Source organism: Gallus gallus, chromosome 7 (genome assembly GCF_016699485.2).
Source record: "Gallus gallus isolate bGalGal1 chromosome 7, bGalGal1.mat.broiler.GRCg7b, whole genome shotgun sequence".
Taxonomy (NCBI): Eukaryota; Metazoa; Chordata; class Aves; order Galliformes; family Phasianidae; genus Gallus; species Gallus gallus.
The window spans coordinates 2784866-2798727 of record NC_052538.1 but is presented as its reverse complement, the minus strand read 5'-3'; the positions used below and the strand labels follow the sequence as shown (position 1 = coordinate 2798727).

Genomic DNA, 13862 nt, shown 5'->3' with positions numbered 1-13862 from the left:
TGATTAGTTCTGTTAGTTAACCTGGGCCCTAAGGTCTGGGTTTCTTCATGTTGAGAAGAGCCATGCTGTAGGCTGAAGTATTTCTGCACGTATTCCCAGGGAATTCTTCAGTCTGCTGTTAAAAATGAGTAACTTTACTGGGGAACAAGAAAAGGAAAATAAAAAGACTGAGCCTTCCTTTCTACTAAGACTGTTTTTGAGTTCTCTCTGTAGTTGTGCAACATCTTAAAAACGTGTAATTTTTTCCTTGCAGTTTGGATGTCTGCCATTGTGGTGGTGCTTTTCCATTCTGTGGAGTCTTTGCTTTATACAGATTGAATGCTCGTTGAGATTTTTAAATCAATCTGATAAATATGTTACTTCTATCTCGTTTGCTTTGTCCAGATCTTTTATGACCAAATTGCTATTTCTGTGCTTTAAAAGCTGTCCCTGAATATTTTGTTCTGACCTGAAATTTTTACCCGATGACCGGAATGCATCACTTAACCATTAACAGAAAAGGTGTGACTCGTAATTAACTGGAAAATAACTTTCTCAGCCTCTTCCTGTATAAATGACAATGCCTAGAAATGCAGGCAGAAGTTACTGGGTAGCCTCAGGCCATTCTTGTTTTGAGCAATCGGTTCTGACTGAAAGCATACAAAGTGATTTAAAAAGCTTAAAAAACATGTATGCCATTTCAGATCCATTGCGTTTATGTTCAGCGTGCAGCAGTTTCCTCCAAGTAAGATGCAGGCCGCATTTATTGTTAGAATCACCATTAACATCTGACATTTAAAACAAAACCATTGTGAAACATTATCTGAAGTCAGTCCACAAGTAAGTGCTTTGTAAGGGAGCAGCTCTCAGTCTTACCAAATAACCTGCGTTTCTTTTGGGGCAATTTGAGAAGGCAGTGGTTTTGGGGACTTGAGAAGATTTTAGTCATTCCGTCCGTAGCTACAGTAGTCTTCCTGTAACAATAAGGAATAAAATAAAAAATGGTGGCTTTGTGGGATTTTTCTTTGTTTTTGTTGTTGTTTTTACTGCTGTGAGCAATGAAGAGTATTCTCTTAACAAGAGCGCATACTTTTGAGTGAACAAAATGTGCCATAAGTAGACAGCAGACTTTTTTTCTTCCTGTTGAAATGCTTTCTGAGCTGCAGCTGTTGTAACATCAGCTGTAAAATGTTCTGGTTTCTTCTGCTGTTCTAGTAGTCTTTGGCTGAAATACCAAAATCACGGATCTATTTGGTGTGTTATTTATTCGGTGTCCTTGGCAGGTAGTTCAGGGGTAGGGTTCTTTGTTTGTTTGGTTTGGGTTTTTTTTATAGCTGAGCATAATGTGGAAGAAAATAAACATGCAGCTCTTGGTTATTCACAAGAAGAAACTAAATATGATCCTTCCGTGATGTATGAGATTGGAATCTTAAGTGGGAAAACAACAGAAGCCCAGGAGCTGTTGAGTATGGGTAGAAGTCTGACTATCTTCTGTGTTTTTATTTTTTCCAGAGTGCACAACTGAGTGAAATCATCAGTAGCCTCATTGCTCCTCTCAACCTGTCTCCAGCTTCTGCTCTGTCATCCAAAACTTGCAGGCACAGACAGCTGGTCAATGGCATCTCCTTCAGGTAGGTGACAGAATGGTGTTATCTTCTTTGTGTACAACTTTTGGTAAAGTTATATAAATTCAACAAATAGTCCTTATGTTATTAGGTTAGGAAGAAAGAACTGCTTTTTGTAAACTTCAAGAGTGACAAAGTTGAGCTTGGAAAGTTGTAGCGTGGTTTTGTTTTCTTAAAGGCATCATAAAATAATGCCATCACTGTAATTGCACATAAGTAAGTCCTGGTATGAAGAATGTATCCGTGCAGTAGTGAAAGGGCTCTTTAAATTGCACACTATTTTTATATATTTCAGTCTTAGTGTATTCTGTCATCGTGAGTTCAACTTAATTACTGGGAAGCTGACAAACTAGATTTCACTGGATTAGTAGAACACACAACCAGTGCCACTTGTACCTCAACATGGGTCGGGGTCTGTTTATTTCTAAGTTTGCACATCTTCAATTTGAGGCTAAGTGAATCCTTGCCAGCTAATCTTTCCCTAATTTTGATTCGGTTTGCAGTCTTTTTTTTTTCTGGATGGGTTTACTTTTCTGGGATGAAAGGATGTAGCAGCTTGAAATGAATGCTGTAGGCAAACGTTTCTTAGTACTATGCCATACGTTTTAGTAACTTTGTCCTATATTTGTTCATTTTAAAATACACTACAGGTACTTTTCAGTATTATTCTCAAAACACTGTTAAGATTATTATTTACAGTCCTATCTTACAAAAGACCTAGGTACATAGGATATTTCTCTTGAGGTGTTGGTAAGGTGATTTGGGGGGATGAGGGCATAGCTGAGTTATTCACAGGTCTTGATTAAGATCAAGTGGCTGAAGAAGGTGTTCACTATTAGGGCCAGGGGCTTTATGGCTGCGTCTGCAGCAGAATGTAATTCCCTGGCTCCCAGCTTCGTGTAGGGCTGGCCACACCGTCTGTTTTTCAGCAGCTTTGCTGCAGAAGCTGTAGCTTCCCACGAGGAGATTATAATGAGCAGCTTGGATGGGCAGCTTCTTTAACTGCCGTCTGTTGCCAAAGCGACTGTGTGACTGTGCCCTAAATTTGAGGATGAAGGGGTCCTGTCATGTGGCATTTGTGTTCCTGATGCTGTGGTTGTTTACAAGTAACGCAGGGAAAAATCAGAATACTCCGCTGAGTTCTGGAATAAAAGCTGCCCTGATGGGTATGTGGAAGAAGAGAAGAATTAAGACCATTAGAAACGTGTCTTGAGTCTGTGACTTCCTTGTGCAACAGATGGGGAAGGGGTCCTGTTTTTCTAAGTGCTTTTAGATGTGAATGAAGTTTACTTCGTGATGGGGGACCCCAATGATGCAACTTCAAGCCACTTCTCTTCTGCATTTTGCTTTCCATCAGGCATTTATCAGGAACTGTCCAAAATCAGTCATCTTTCTCTTTTATGAGCAGCACAGTTGTTGAAACAGCTCAGGGAGTGCTCTCTTTAAGGCTGGTTGTTTTCTACCTGTGGTCTGTAACAACCTAAGTTCTTCTCTGCAGGGCTACTCTCAGAGGCTTGTGACTTTGCTACGTGTTATCCTGAAAATCAGTTGAATTATTTCAATTTCTTACCTCTTGTGAAATGTTTCAAAGTCTGTAAATAAATACAACTCATTAAAGGTGGTAATTAAGCACAACATAGTGTAGTTGTCCTAAGAATCCCACAGGGAAATTCACTGACTCCTACTTGTGGTTTTGAGCGTGTTGCATTTCTTTTTGCATTTTATTGGTGCCCTTGTTTAGTGTGCAATTAAATGCAGCAGTTACATACTGAAGTTAACTTCATTTCTTGGCTTATTTTCCCCTCGCTTTTTCCAGAGCACTGCCTGACTTTATGGTGTATTTCAGAGAGCAGAAATCAAAATCAGCTTGAAAGTAAGGTGATTTTTAGGATTTTGAAATGGAAAAAGAAGGGATGGTATTGCTATTTTTACTGATAATTTTATTTCAGTACATTTTTGAGATCTGGTGTAGGCTCTTGATGCAAAAGATGTAATAGCCCATGTTTAAAGTAGGTCTGCATGTGAGGTGCTTTGAGGTTGGTGATGACGGGGTGGCAGTCTGGCAGGTTACGTGGGAGTCCCCAGTGGGCTTGATGGTACATGTACAGTGCCTGGTGGATTAAATGTGGGTAATCTTGAATTGCCATTTGTCAAGGTCTGATTTTGTTAGTGGCTTCCCTTTATTTTTTTTTATGTAGCCTTTCTTTGCTCTATTGAATCTGGATCCAAAGATCAGCCAGATGAAGGTAAATCTTCATAGAAGCAGCTCCTTAATAGAATTACTTCCTTACCAAGAGAGGGGAGCAGAAAAAAATCTTTAGTTCAGGACAAATGGAGCCTGTCCCGTGGCTTCCAGTGCAGATGTGCATTCTGTAAGGTCTCTGTTCTGCAGCTGGTCTGTAGTGCAAGACAGGCCAACCTAGAAGCTTTGAAAGGAGTGCTTCAGCAAATACAGGAATTTTACATCCACCTCTGCTCTTCTGTAGAATCCTGTTTTGAAAAGCATACTACATGAAGATGTAAATACATGGATAACTTCAGCTTTCACTTGGAAGCCTGTTTACATGAGTGGCAGGAAAAAGGTATTGCTGTGTACTGCAGCTCCAAACCACAGAACTGAGAACTCTCCTTTATCTGAAAAAGGAGCTGAGCATTCCTGGAAGGCACAGGAGGGTAAATAGAGCAGCTGGAAAAGGCTGCAGAGAGATTATCAGTGACCTACGCAGCACAGCAGAACAAAGGCAGCAATCGCAGCAATCGAGACTGAGGAGCTTTTTGTGCTAATACCCTTTTCCAAATTGTTTTTCGTGTCAGAGGGAGATAGTGGAAGTTCAGAAACCGGTCTTGGCACTCTCTGATGTCAGGGCAGATAAGAGTGGAACAGAAGTTTTTAAGCATTCAGAGAAGGTACTTTAATGGAACTTCTGCACGGTCTTGCAATATCGTATTTCTTTCTCGAGCTGTAAAGTTCAGCATTTGCATTAAGAATGTCATGCTCCAATGCTTTGGGCTTTGTCTTGGCACTTACTGGTGTGGTCCTCTATATGCGCACCATTCTTCTTTTAATTAGCACATTTTTCATTGAGTATGTATTGCTTGTTGGGGGGTTTGATGAGTCAAAAGAATAGTTCAGATTCATGCCAGTTAAACGTCTTTGCCACAACAGTGCAGCATGGGATGGTGTTTAATCAAGCTTTTGTAATGAGCACTTCTATTTAATAAAAACGTACCGTTAGTAGATAGTTACTTCTCAAATCGATTGATAAACAGCCCTGTAATGAATTCATTTTCCTGTTTTATTGCAAGTTATAAGTTCTCTAATAAAGCTGTATCCTACCAGATAAAGTTCATGAAAGAGAATAACCATTCATGCAGAGAAAATAATCATTCCTGCAGATAGATGGCCTGTTATGACCCAAGGCTGAGATATCTCATGTGCTTGCACTTCATGGGCAGTTCAGAGTTGCAGTCAAGGTCTTCAGTATTGCAAAAATAAATGCACACTTGAGTGATTTTTGCAGGATGCCTTTATTTTTGCAGGCAGATGTTGCTACAGCAATAAAATAAGATTGGGATACCTGGGAAAATAAAGTACATCTTATGGCATTGTATTGGTTAAACTGAAGGAGCGGAATTCCTGATTTTGATACAGATGTTTTGCAGTGGTTTGCAGCCCTACAAGGAGCCAACAGTGCTTTGTAAAGGTTTACTGAAGTTTCAGTTTGTGAACAAAAAATAAGACAACCTCAAAGTATTTAGGCAAGATTCTAGATCTCCGTGGATTAGCACAACCGTTGCTTTGTGTGGAATGTAGGTATGCAGACAAATAATAGTTGTAACTTAAAGTTCATGGTATTGTAAGCAGAGAGAGTACATGGTATTGTAAGGAGAGCTCTAGAATTTGGAAAAACCCAGAAATGTTAGAAAATTTTGTGATAAAACACAGGCTTAATCAAAGAGCAAACAAAACACACAGATGCTTTCCTGAAGCAGTATGCTGAAATACTTCAGTGTGTATAACGTTCTCTTAGAATGAGATGGCTGACGCTAATCAGAGATTGAAATCTTGGCCAGTGCACATGGAGCATATTTAACTTTTTGTATTTACTCTCTCATTAATTATGAAACTGCAGGGCTTCAGACAACAGAGAAGTATCCTCTTCGAGCAGCTGGTTGCTTGATCATCAGCACATCAAGAAAAGAAGAAGAGACAGGACAAGACTAAGGTCTTTTTCCGTGACTAATGTCAGCACATCTGCCAGAACAAGACCACTTCACAGTTTCCAGAAGAGAAAACTCTACAGAATGCACGGTGCCTGTGACTGGAATCCGCAGGTAGGCCTTTGCATCTCTCTCTTCAGGAGACAAAAGCAGAGTCCAGCTGCTGGAGTCTGCATGCGTCTGTCTGGTCGGAAGAATGGTGCGTGCTGCGTTACTGATGTGTTACTTTCAGGGAGCGTAGAGGTGTGCCAGCAGGAGCTCAGGGTTAATGAGTTGAATGTCAAAATCCAAGATTGCTCAGAATCCTGCTTTTCAAATGAATTTGTTGCTTGGCTATCTTTAAAATCTAGGCAGAGGACAACTCAAGATTTTCTTTGGGAGGCTTGACTGCTGAGGAAACAGACTTCAGTATAAATCAGCTGCCTGCTTGTTATCAGAATATTTGCTTTAACTACAGGAAAGTTTACACAGCTGGTGACACATTATTTTCTAGGAAATTAAGTTGCAATATCTTAATCTGGTTTCCGTTTTTTGCTTTCCCGATTAGATACATTACTTCTTCCATGGTGTTCCATGAGTGCTTTTAAACTCTTAAAAATTTTCTGCATTACAAAGGAATTCCTATTTTAAAATGGGAGAAAAGCACTGCCATGCAAGACAAGGCATATCTGTTCACATCTGATATTAATAGCATGCTGCTGTTAGTAGCATATAATGAATTTATTTAGCTGTAATGCTTAAAGCAGTAATTTGGGAGCGGAGACAGTATGAACTCTTTAAAGCAATGTTAATCCGAATTGATTTTAATTCCTTCATACTTCGTCTTCTAGAAGCAGTGCTACATTGACAACAGTATCTGTATCTTCTCTGCTAACTGCCTAGAAAATACTAAGTGTACCAGTGGTCTGGGGAAGAAGTTTCCCCTGCAAGGATGTTATCTGAGCGTGCTGATTCAGCACCTTCTGCAGCAGAAGCTTGTGAACAGAGACTTCGTTTCTGCAGTTACACCTTTATCTTCAGCCAGCTGTAGAGCTGAGCTTCTCTGGGTCATCAGTATTTTACACAGACTGTAATCAGAAGGGATGTGTTTTTAAGTAACCGGTGAAGGCTTCAGATGTTGGAGCTGCAGGAATTGTGTGTGTGCTCTGTGTTTTTTACACTACTAGTTTCCATACACTAAGCCACCTCCTGTGTCTCTGTACTGAAGATGCAGAGATATCCAAAGATGCCTCTGTCTTTGGCAGTAAAAACTCCTGTAGGGAATGCTGTATCAGAGAGGCCTCCCAGAGCTTAATGAACAGAAGATCTTGCAGCTTTCTGTTTAACAGTGACCACTTTCGTTCTCCCTCCAAACAAATGAGCATTCCCGTATTAACAGAGGAGCCTTTAGCATTAGTTAAATGGAAGCCAAATTTGATGCCACGTTAAAAGAATTTCAGACTAAAATTCTGGAATTCAGGACATATCTGAAGTTTTAATATTCCTTCTGCAGTGATGGGATCCAAAATCTAATTGGTTTGGAATCTCTAGGCTGCTTTCCAAATACCTAAGGCTCAGTTTTACAGTTGATGAACTTTAGTAATGGACCTCATAGATGGAAGGAGAGATCTGTTAGTTTGCAACTCTTGCCTGGCAATCTGCTTATTGACTCTGAATCTCTTCGGGGTGTCTGAAGGCCATGCAGCTCGGATGCTGTCAACAGATACTGGAAATGTGTGCAGTAAGATTGCAGTTCAAATGCACGTTCTTCAGCTTTACAATCAGAAGCCTGCCTCTAAGTGTTTGTAAAATCATTGCTAGCCTTAGCCAGCTTGTCATGGCTGACTGTACGTGTTGTACAATTTTTGCTTACCGTGGCTCTCAGCACAGAAATCTGTGGTTACATTTTGCTTTCTACATGGCAGAGTTTACCAAGGGGCTGTGTGGAGAACTGTGTCATTGTGCTACAGAGAGATTCAGCTCATGTTCCTGGAGAAAATAGGTGGTGGCAGCAATCAAGCTGTCAGTTTTAGACTTCATGCAAGTGCCAAACTCAATTAAAATTTTCAAAATTAAGGTAAAACAGTTAACAAAAGCACATACAGTGTTGGTTGAAAACAGAATAACAGTGATCCTGCTGGGGAAGCAAGTGATAAAATTGGATTGGACGTTTTCAGCATGTTCTGACAATCAAACCTAAGTGGTTATCGGGTCTTTCAATTAAGAGCCATAGAAAGAGTATTGTTTCATTGAAGAAATTTCATTCTGACAGGCTCTGTCACTTTCTTAGTGCTGCACTTGCTACAGTTGGTTACCCAGCTGCTGATGAGATTGTTCAGCTTGAAATGCAAGAATGCTGAATATCAACCTGGATTGAGTTGTAGATTAGTCAGGGGGGTAAGGCTGCAAAATGGGGAACAGCCTCTGGGATTGATTTCCTTTCAAAATGCATTTATATCCCAAATAGTAATCCAACAAATTTCCTCTTAGCCTTTCATAGAAAAATGAGTTATTCCTTACCAACGTGGAAAATAGCTGGATTTTTAATACAGGGTTACTGTGCTGCCTCTGGCAAGTTGTTCTCCCATATTGTCTCAAGTTTTAGGTATTTATATAGCTTGTGGTACCATGGTGTCTGCAGACTCCCGTTTCTTTAAGGACATCAGCTTGATGGCAAGCTGGAGCTAAGGAAGACTTGCTGCCACGTCCCTGCAGCAGCTGTGTGGTTAACAGAGACCAGCTTGCCAATGTCTAAGGAGAAGGTGAAATCTTCTGAACATCGCATCTCCACATGCTACTGAGTGCCAGGCCGTGCTGGTGGGCAGTGCTGCTCTGCTGAGGGATCTGAGCAAATGAGAACTAAAGAATTCTGGCTAGAAAAATCACAGCAAAATGCAGACTGCCCGTGTCTAGGAGATGTAAGAAATGCTGGCTTAACATTGAAGAATTGGTTTTTTTCAGAACAGATGACTCACTATATACTCTTTGTTTATCTAACGGCATTCACAGTGTTGTCCTTCACATCTCTTCAGATTCTTTTGGGAAGTTATTCTCCCCTGCAGCACCCAACACACGTGTTAGGAAAAGGGAAGCATGAAGTTGAACTGTTATCCCATCTGTTGGTTCATAAGGTCACTGGGAAGAGAGCCACATTTTTTCTCTATTGCCATGCCGCATACATTTACAATGCTGTCAAAAGTTTGTGTATTTAGTGATGTAGTATCTGCCCAGTGTTGAGAGATGCCCTGCATTGTCCTCTGCTTTGCTATGTTTCAACTCAGAAGAAGACAACTCCTTCCTCTACTCCTGTATTTTAGATAATGTTTACACAGAATAGTATCTAAAAGAAAGCATAGAGCTTACGTAATTACCAGGGCAAAAAGAGATGAATCCTTGAAACTATCTGCAACTCGAGAAGACCTTCCAGATCAACATGATAGCCAGGCTGCAGTGGAGATAAATAAAACTGGATGCGGGGTGTTTGGCTTATCTGCCACCATCCCGTATCCTTAGGAACATGAGACATCCTCTGGGGACAAATTGGCTCGTCCACTAATTCAGAATGAGTGAACAAGATGATCCATGAGTCATCTTTTGGCAGTGCTATCTGTTTTGTATCTGTCTTCTTTCAGGATCTAAATATCGTAGTAAGAACGTAGGCCGTTTCTTGATTGTGAGTCAGTGCACAAGCCACTCCAAATAATCCATGTGCACAGTAAGCCCTGGGATGCACTTTGTTTCAGAGCGGACAACACGATTGTAGTGACACATTTCTGCAGCAAGACTTCTGAATGAATGTTAAAAACGTTTGTGTGGGGCAGCACAAAGGAATAAACTGCAGTCGCGTTGGAGGAGGAGGATGCCTGCTTGTGGACGGGGGCTGGAATCCTGAGACTGCTTCATGTGAAACATTGAGCTGCTGTTGAATCTTTTCCCAGTGGTTGTTGCTTTTATAATTTCTTTTCCACCCGCGCCCACTGTGGATTCTCCAGTGTCAAACAGCTGAGTGTTCCTGCAAATATTCTTCCTGCAGTGAGGACCTGGAATATCTCTGCCTCTGGCTTTGGTTTTTTTTTTTTTTTGCCCAAACTTGAAGGATTTAAATTTATCTTAGAGATCTCAAAGGTACTGGTACATTTATTTAGAAGCAGCCAGTAAGCATTACTGCTACTCAGACAGTCTCAGAGAGGTCTTTGCTTAGCTGATGTGCCGTGCTGTTTACTAGAGTGTATTTAATCTGTGTGGTTTGTTGCAGGGTTGCTTTCATAACAAGGACATTTTGTTTCTCGCATCCTAGCTAATGGCATTAGTTTCACTTAGTTTGGTTGAGGGTTGCTTTACCAAGAGATGTCATTGGGACGAGGTAGTGGCTTAATCCATTAAAACATTATGCAGTAATAACTAAAGGTAAGAGGCAAAAGAGGAGTGAGTCTAAGTACTTTAACATTTGGTCCTCTCCAGTTCTTTGCAGGGTTCTGGAGCACTGTGTTCTTTTTTAAGCTGAAAATTCCCTTTGTCTTCTATACTTTACACCTGCTGGAGGAAGATGTGGTTGCGTGGACTGAGTCACACAGAGAGAAAACTGGAATGTAAATTTGCAGAGTTGCCAACGTTCTGAAAGTCAGGAACTGAGGCGAGCATTTGAGCAACCCACTTCCATTTCCTCTGCCAGATTGTCCCGTGTTGTTGTGGCTTGTTTATTTGCATTTCAGGAGATGCAAGTGAATTCTGTGTGCCTGTTATCATAGAGTATGCTGAGTTAAAAGGGACCCACAAGGATAGGGTCAAACTCCTGGCTCTGCACAGGACCACCCAATATCCAAGCTGTTGTCTAGTACAGATAGAAGCCAAGTGACAATTGCTGGTTTCTCTAGCTCACTCGGTCTGTACGTTTTTAAACAAAGCCAAATGAAACAAGAGGCTGTTAAGAAATTCTGTGTAGAATAGTAACTATCAAGCATTTTATTCACTAGCCAGCTAGAAAGTTTGCCTTCAGTCAAGCAGCCATTTCTCCTTAGTTGCGGTGAAAGGAGTCCACTGGTTGTCATTCCTCTCATTGGTATCCCTAGATATTGGCTCTGCCACCTGCCTCTGCATAGCTCACTGGCATTGCTGGCTTCTCAAAGGCCGTGAATACAAGGAATGCTGTTGTGGTGCCAAGTCTCTTGCAAAGAGGTTTCAAACAGGGGATGCACCCTGCTTTAGTGGAAGTGGTACACCCCTGAGGGGATGGCAGTCTTCTGGTATGGGGGTACAACTCCTTGGTTATGGCTTACCAAGTTTGTAAATCAATCCTAGTTGATAAAATCACTATGTAACTCTGGAAGTTTATATATATATATACACATATATATAAAGTAAATATACATATAAATACAGTAGATATGGTAAATATAAATATAGTAAGTATAGTACTATAGTAAATATAGTATATATACTTTTATACACACACATATATAAGTATGTATGTATAAAAGTAAAATCAGAAAAAAAAACCAAACCACAATAAATACTGCCTGGAAAAAGGTAGCATTCCTGTGCATTCAGCTATTCTGAATGTGTGATAAGACTGTTGTCTGCTGGGGAGGAAGGAAGGGGGAGCTCCTTTAGCTACTGTCAGTAATACATAATCGGTCTCTGTCAGGTTTATGTTAAGCCAGTCAGTCTGAAAGTTCTCTTTTCCACAGTGAAACACCTGAGGTGTGCTTTTAACAGCTGTGCAGTCTCAGCTTGTTATGGTATTTCTGTAGTGTTTTACTGATCACATCTACTCCTAATGTCTAGACAGCATTTTTACAAAACATATCCTCATGGGTTAAAAAGTCTTTTCCTTCTTTGGGTTTATTTCATTGGTCAGAAATTAATCACTAACCTTGATTTTTTTCAATTGATTTGTTTCTTCAACAGAAGCTCTTTGTTTCAGGATCTTTAGGACAGCATACATTTCCCACAGTGCAGGTGAAAGTCCATCTCCCATTGGCTTACAACAGGATTGAAAGAACTAAGCTAATTTATACTTTTGAGAGGTGGGTGGTCTACAGGAACGGGGAAGATACCAATCCCTTTATGACACCGATCAAAATCCTAATTTGAAATAAGCTGGACGCTGAGTAGTTTGTGCTCTGTCTTTTATGAAAGTCAGTTTCCCTCACTTCTCTTCCTGGAAAAACAAACCTCTGCCACAGGATGTGCTGCTGAATCCTTATTGACAACTTCGGAGGGACCACAGGCAGGCTGATGCGTTCACATCCTGGGGCAGCTTGCTATGCTGCACCTGACCTACGTGTAGATTGCAGGCAAGCATGTGGGAAAGGTCCTCTCCAGGAGCTTCATCTGGCAGGGAGGTTCTCTAAGGCAGTACACATCTTCGGCACTGGCTGTTAGGCACCATGAAGGGGTGTCTGAAGTGCTTTGCCTGTCTTCTCCCTGCACTACAATGTGTCAGGTGTTCAAAGATACCAGCCATCCACACAGAGGTTCTCTTGTGTCCCGCAGGTAAGCCTCTGCAATGTAGCTGGCTACTCATTTACTGAAGAAAAGCTTTTAATGTTGACAAAGATGGCTCCTCTTTGACGTTGCTGGAAAGTTTTGAGTGTGTGTGCGTAGGGCGAATAAATCCTTTTCCCTTTCCTTTTTCAGGCTTATAAGAGTAATCAGAAGCAGACGTGACAGATATTCAGCAGAGTGCATTTGAGCTGACTTAATTAACTTGCTGGATTCATAGGCATTGGTGTAATTGAACTGTGGCTCTCTGTTGTACTGTTACACTTCGGCTTGTTTCCAAAAATGGTAGGAGTTTCAGTAATGAGCAGCTGAAACCATGAAGTGAGTATTCACTTCAGAAGTCTTAACTAGGAGCACAGAACATTTTTCTCTTCAGTTGTGGCACACTTTGTGGATGCAGACCTTTTTCTCTCTGCAGAAGGGTGGTTGGCTGGTACTGTCCAGCTTTTTGAACCTTCTGCAGCACTGGCACGTGCCCACCATGCTCTGTCTAACGAATCAACTTATCGCAAGCAAGTGCAAAAATCAAAAATATCTCAAAATAAATGGCTCGCTGCATTTTCTGTAAGCAAGTAAGACAGTACTAAGAAAAAAAGCCAAGATTAAAATTCATAATACTCTTTAAAAATCAGTTTCTGTTGGTGACACTCTTCCTTAAGAAGTTTAAAAGAGCTGCTCTTTTAGCTTAATATTTAAAGGCCACACACTTCTGATTTCGTCTTAAGTACAGCGTATTTTCTTCTCCATAATGTAATGTTATTCTTCATATCTACTGAAGCTCAGGAAGCATGAGGTTTTGTATTTCAGCGATGAAGAAAAATGGCTCAGTAGGTGTCTAAGGTATAGGATAGCAGGGGAAGGAATGATAAGAGTTCAGTAATATCTTTTTTTGCCTTCTGAAGGGTTGGCATTGTAGCCAGGCATGCCGCAGAGGCCTCTCTTTGGAAAGCTGTATGCCTTGGTTTTTCTTTAAGCCACTTTTTGTTGCTGTGTTGGGGTGCTGATATGTATGGGGTGGTTTTGTTTGGTTGGCTTTTGGTAGTTGGTGAGCTGCTGCCTTCTTGGTTTTGTTTTTTGGTGTGCTGCTGTCATAGTAAGGTGAGTTGTAGCCTCTGTTCAACATGGAATTGGAAGGGGGGAGTGGTTGGTTCCCCAGCAGAGTTCTTGTTCTTTTTTCTATGAGGCTGAAGCACTTTCTTTGAGCAGCATGCTCTCACTGCAGAATGAAGGGCTTCGGGATTTTTTCCTTCAAGAGCTGATTAAATCAACGTTCCTGACAAACATCATCATTTCACTCATTCAGCGTTTTTCAGTGGAAAACTACTGCATCAGAAATGCAAACCAGATCTGGTAACTGGGAACTCAGACACTGCCAGGCTTGTTTTTAGGTTTTTTTTTTTCTAGTAACTTCAGAGGGATTTAAATAAAATCAGTCTCGTTTCTGTTTAAGTCCTTATGTTCTTTTGAATTATGAACTGACTTAATGAAAGACTGAATTATTGAGGTGTCGATGCCAGAGCATTCAAGGAAATAATGCACCAATCCGTTTGTAAC

General features: G+C 40.8%; 1 protein-coding gene across 20 annotated transcripts in view; it reads left to right on the top strand.

Moving 5' to 3' along the window:
• Positions 1-13862, top strand: part of KANSL1L (KAT8 regulatory NSL complex subunit 1 like) — a 57523-nt gene that overhangs the window by 24640 nt on the left and 19021 nt on the right. For all 20 annotated transcript variants that reach the window (XR_005861612.2, XR_006939880.1, XR_006939881.1 and 17 more), the window contains 2 exons: positions 1492-1610; positions 5738-5939. Coding sequence is in view for 14 of the 20 variants with exons in the window: in XM_040704137.2 (XP_040560071.1) it covers positions 1492-1610; positions 5738-5939 (321 nt within the window). In the remaining 6 variants the exon portion in view is untranslated. The remainder of the gene's footprint in view (positions 1-1491; positions 1611-5737; positions 5940-13862) is intronic.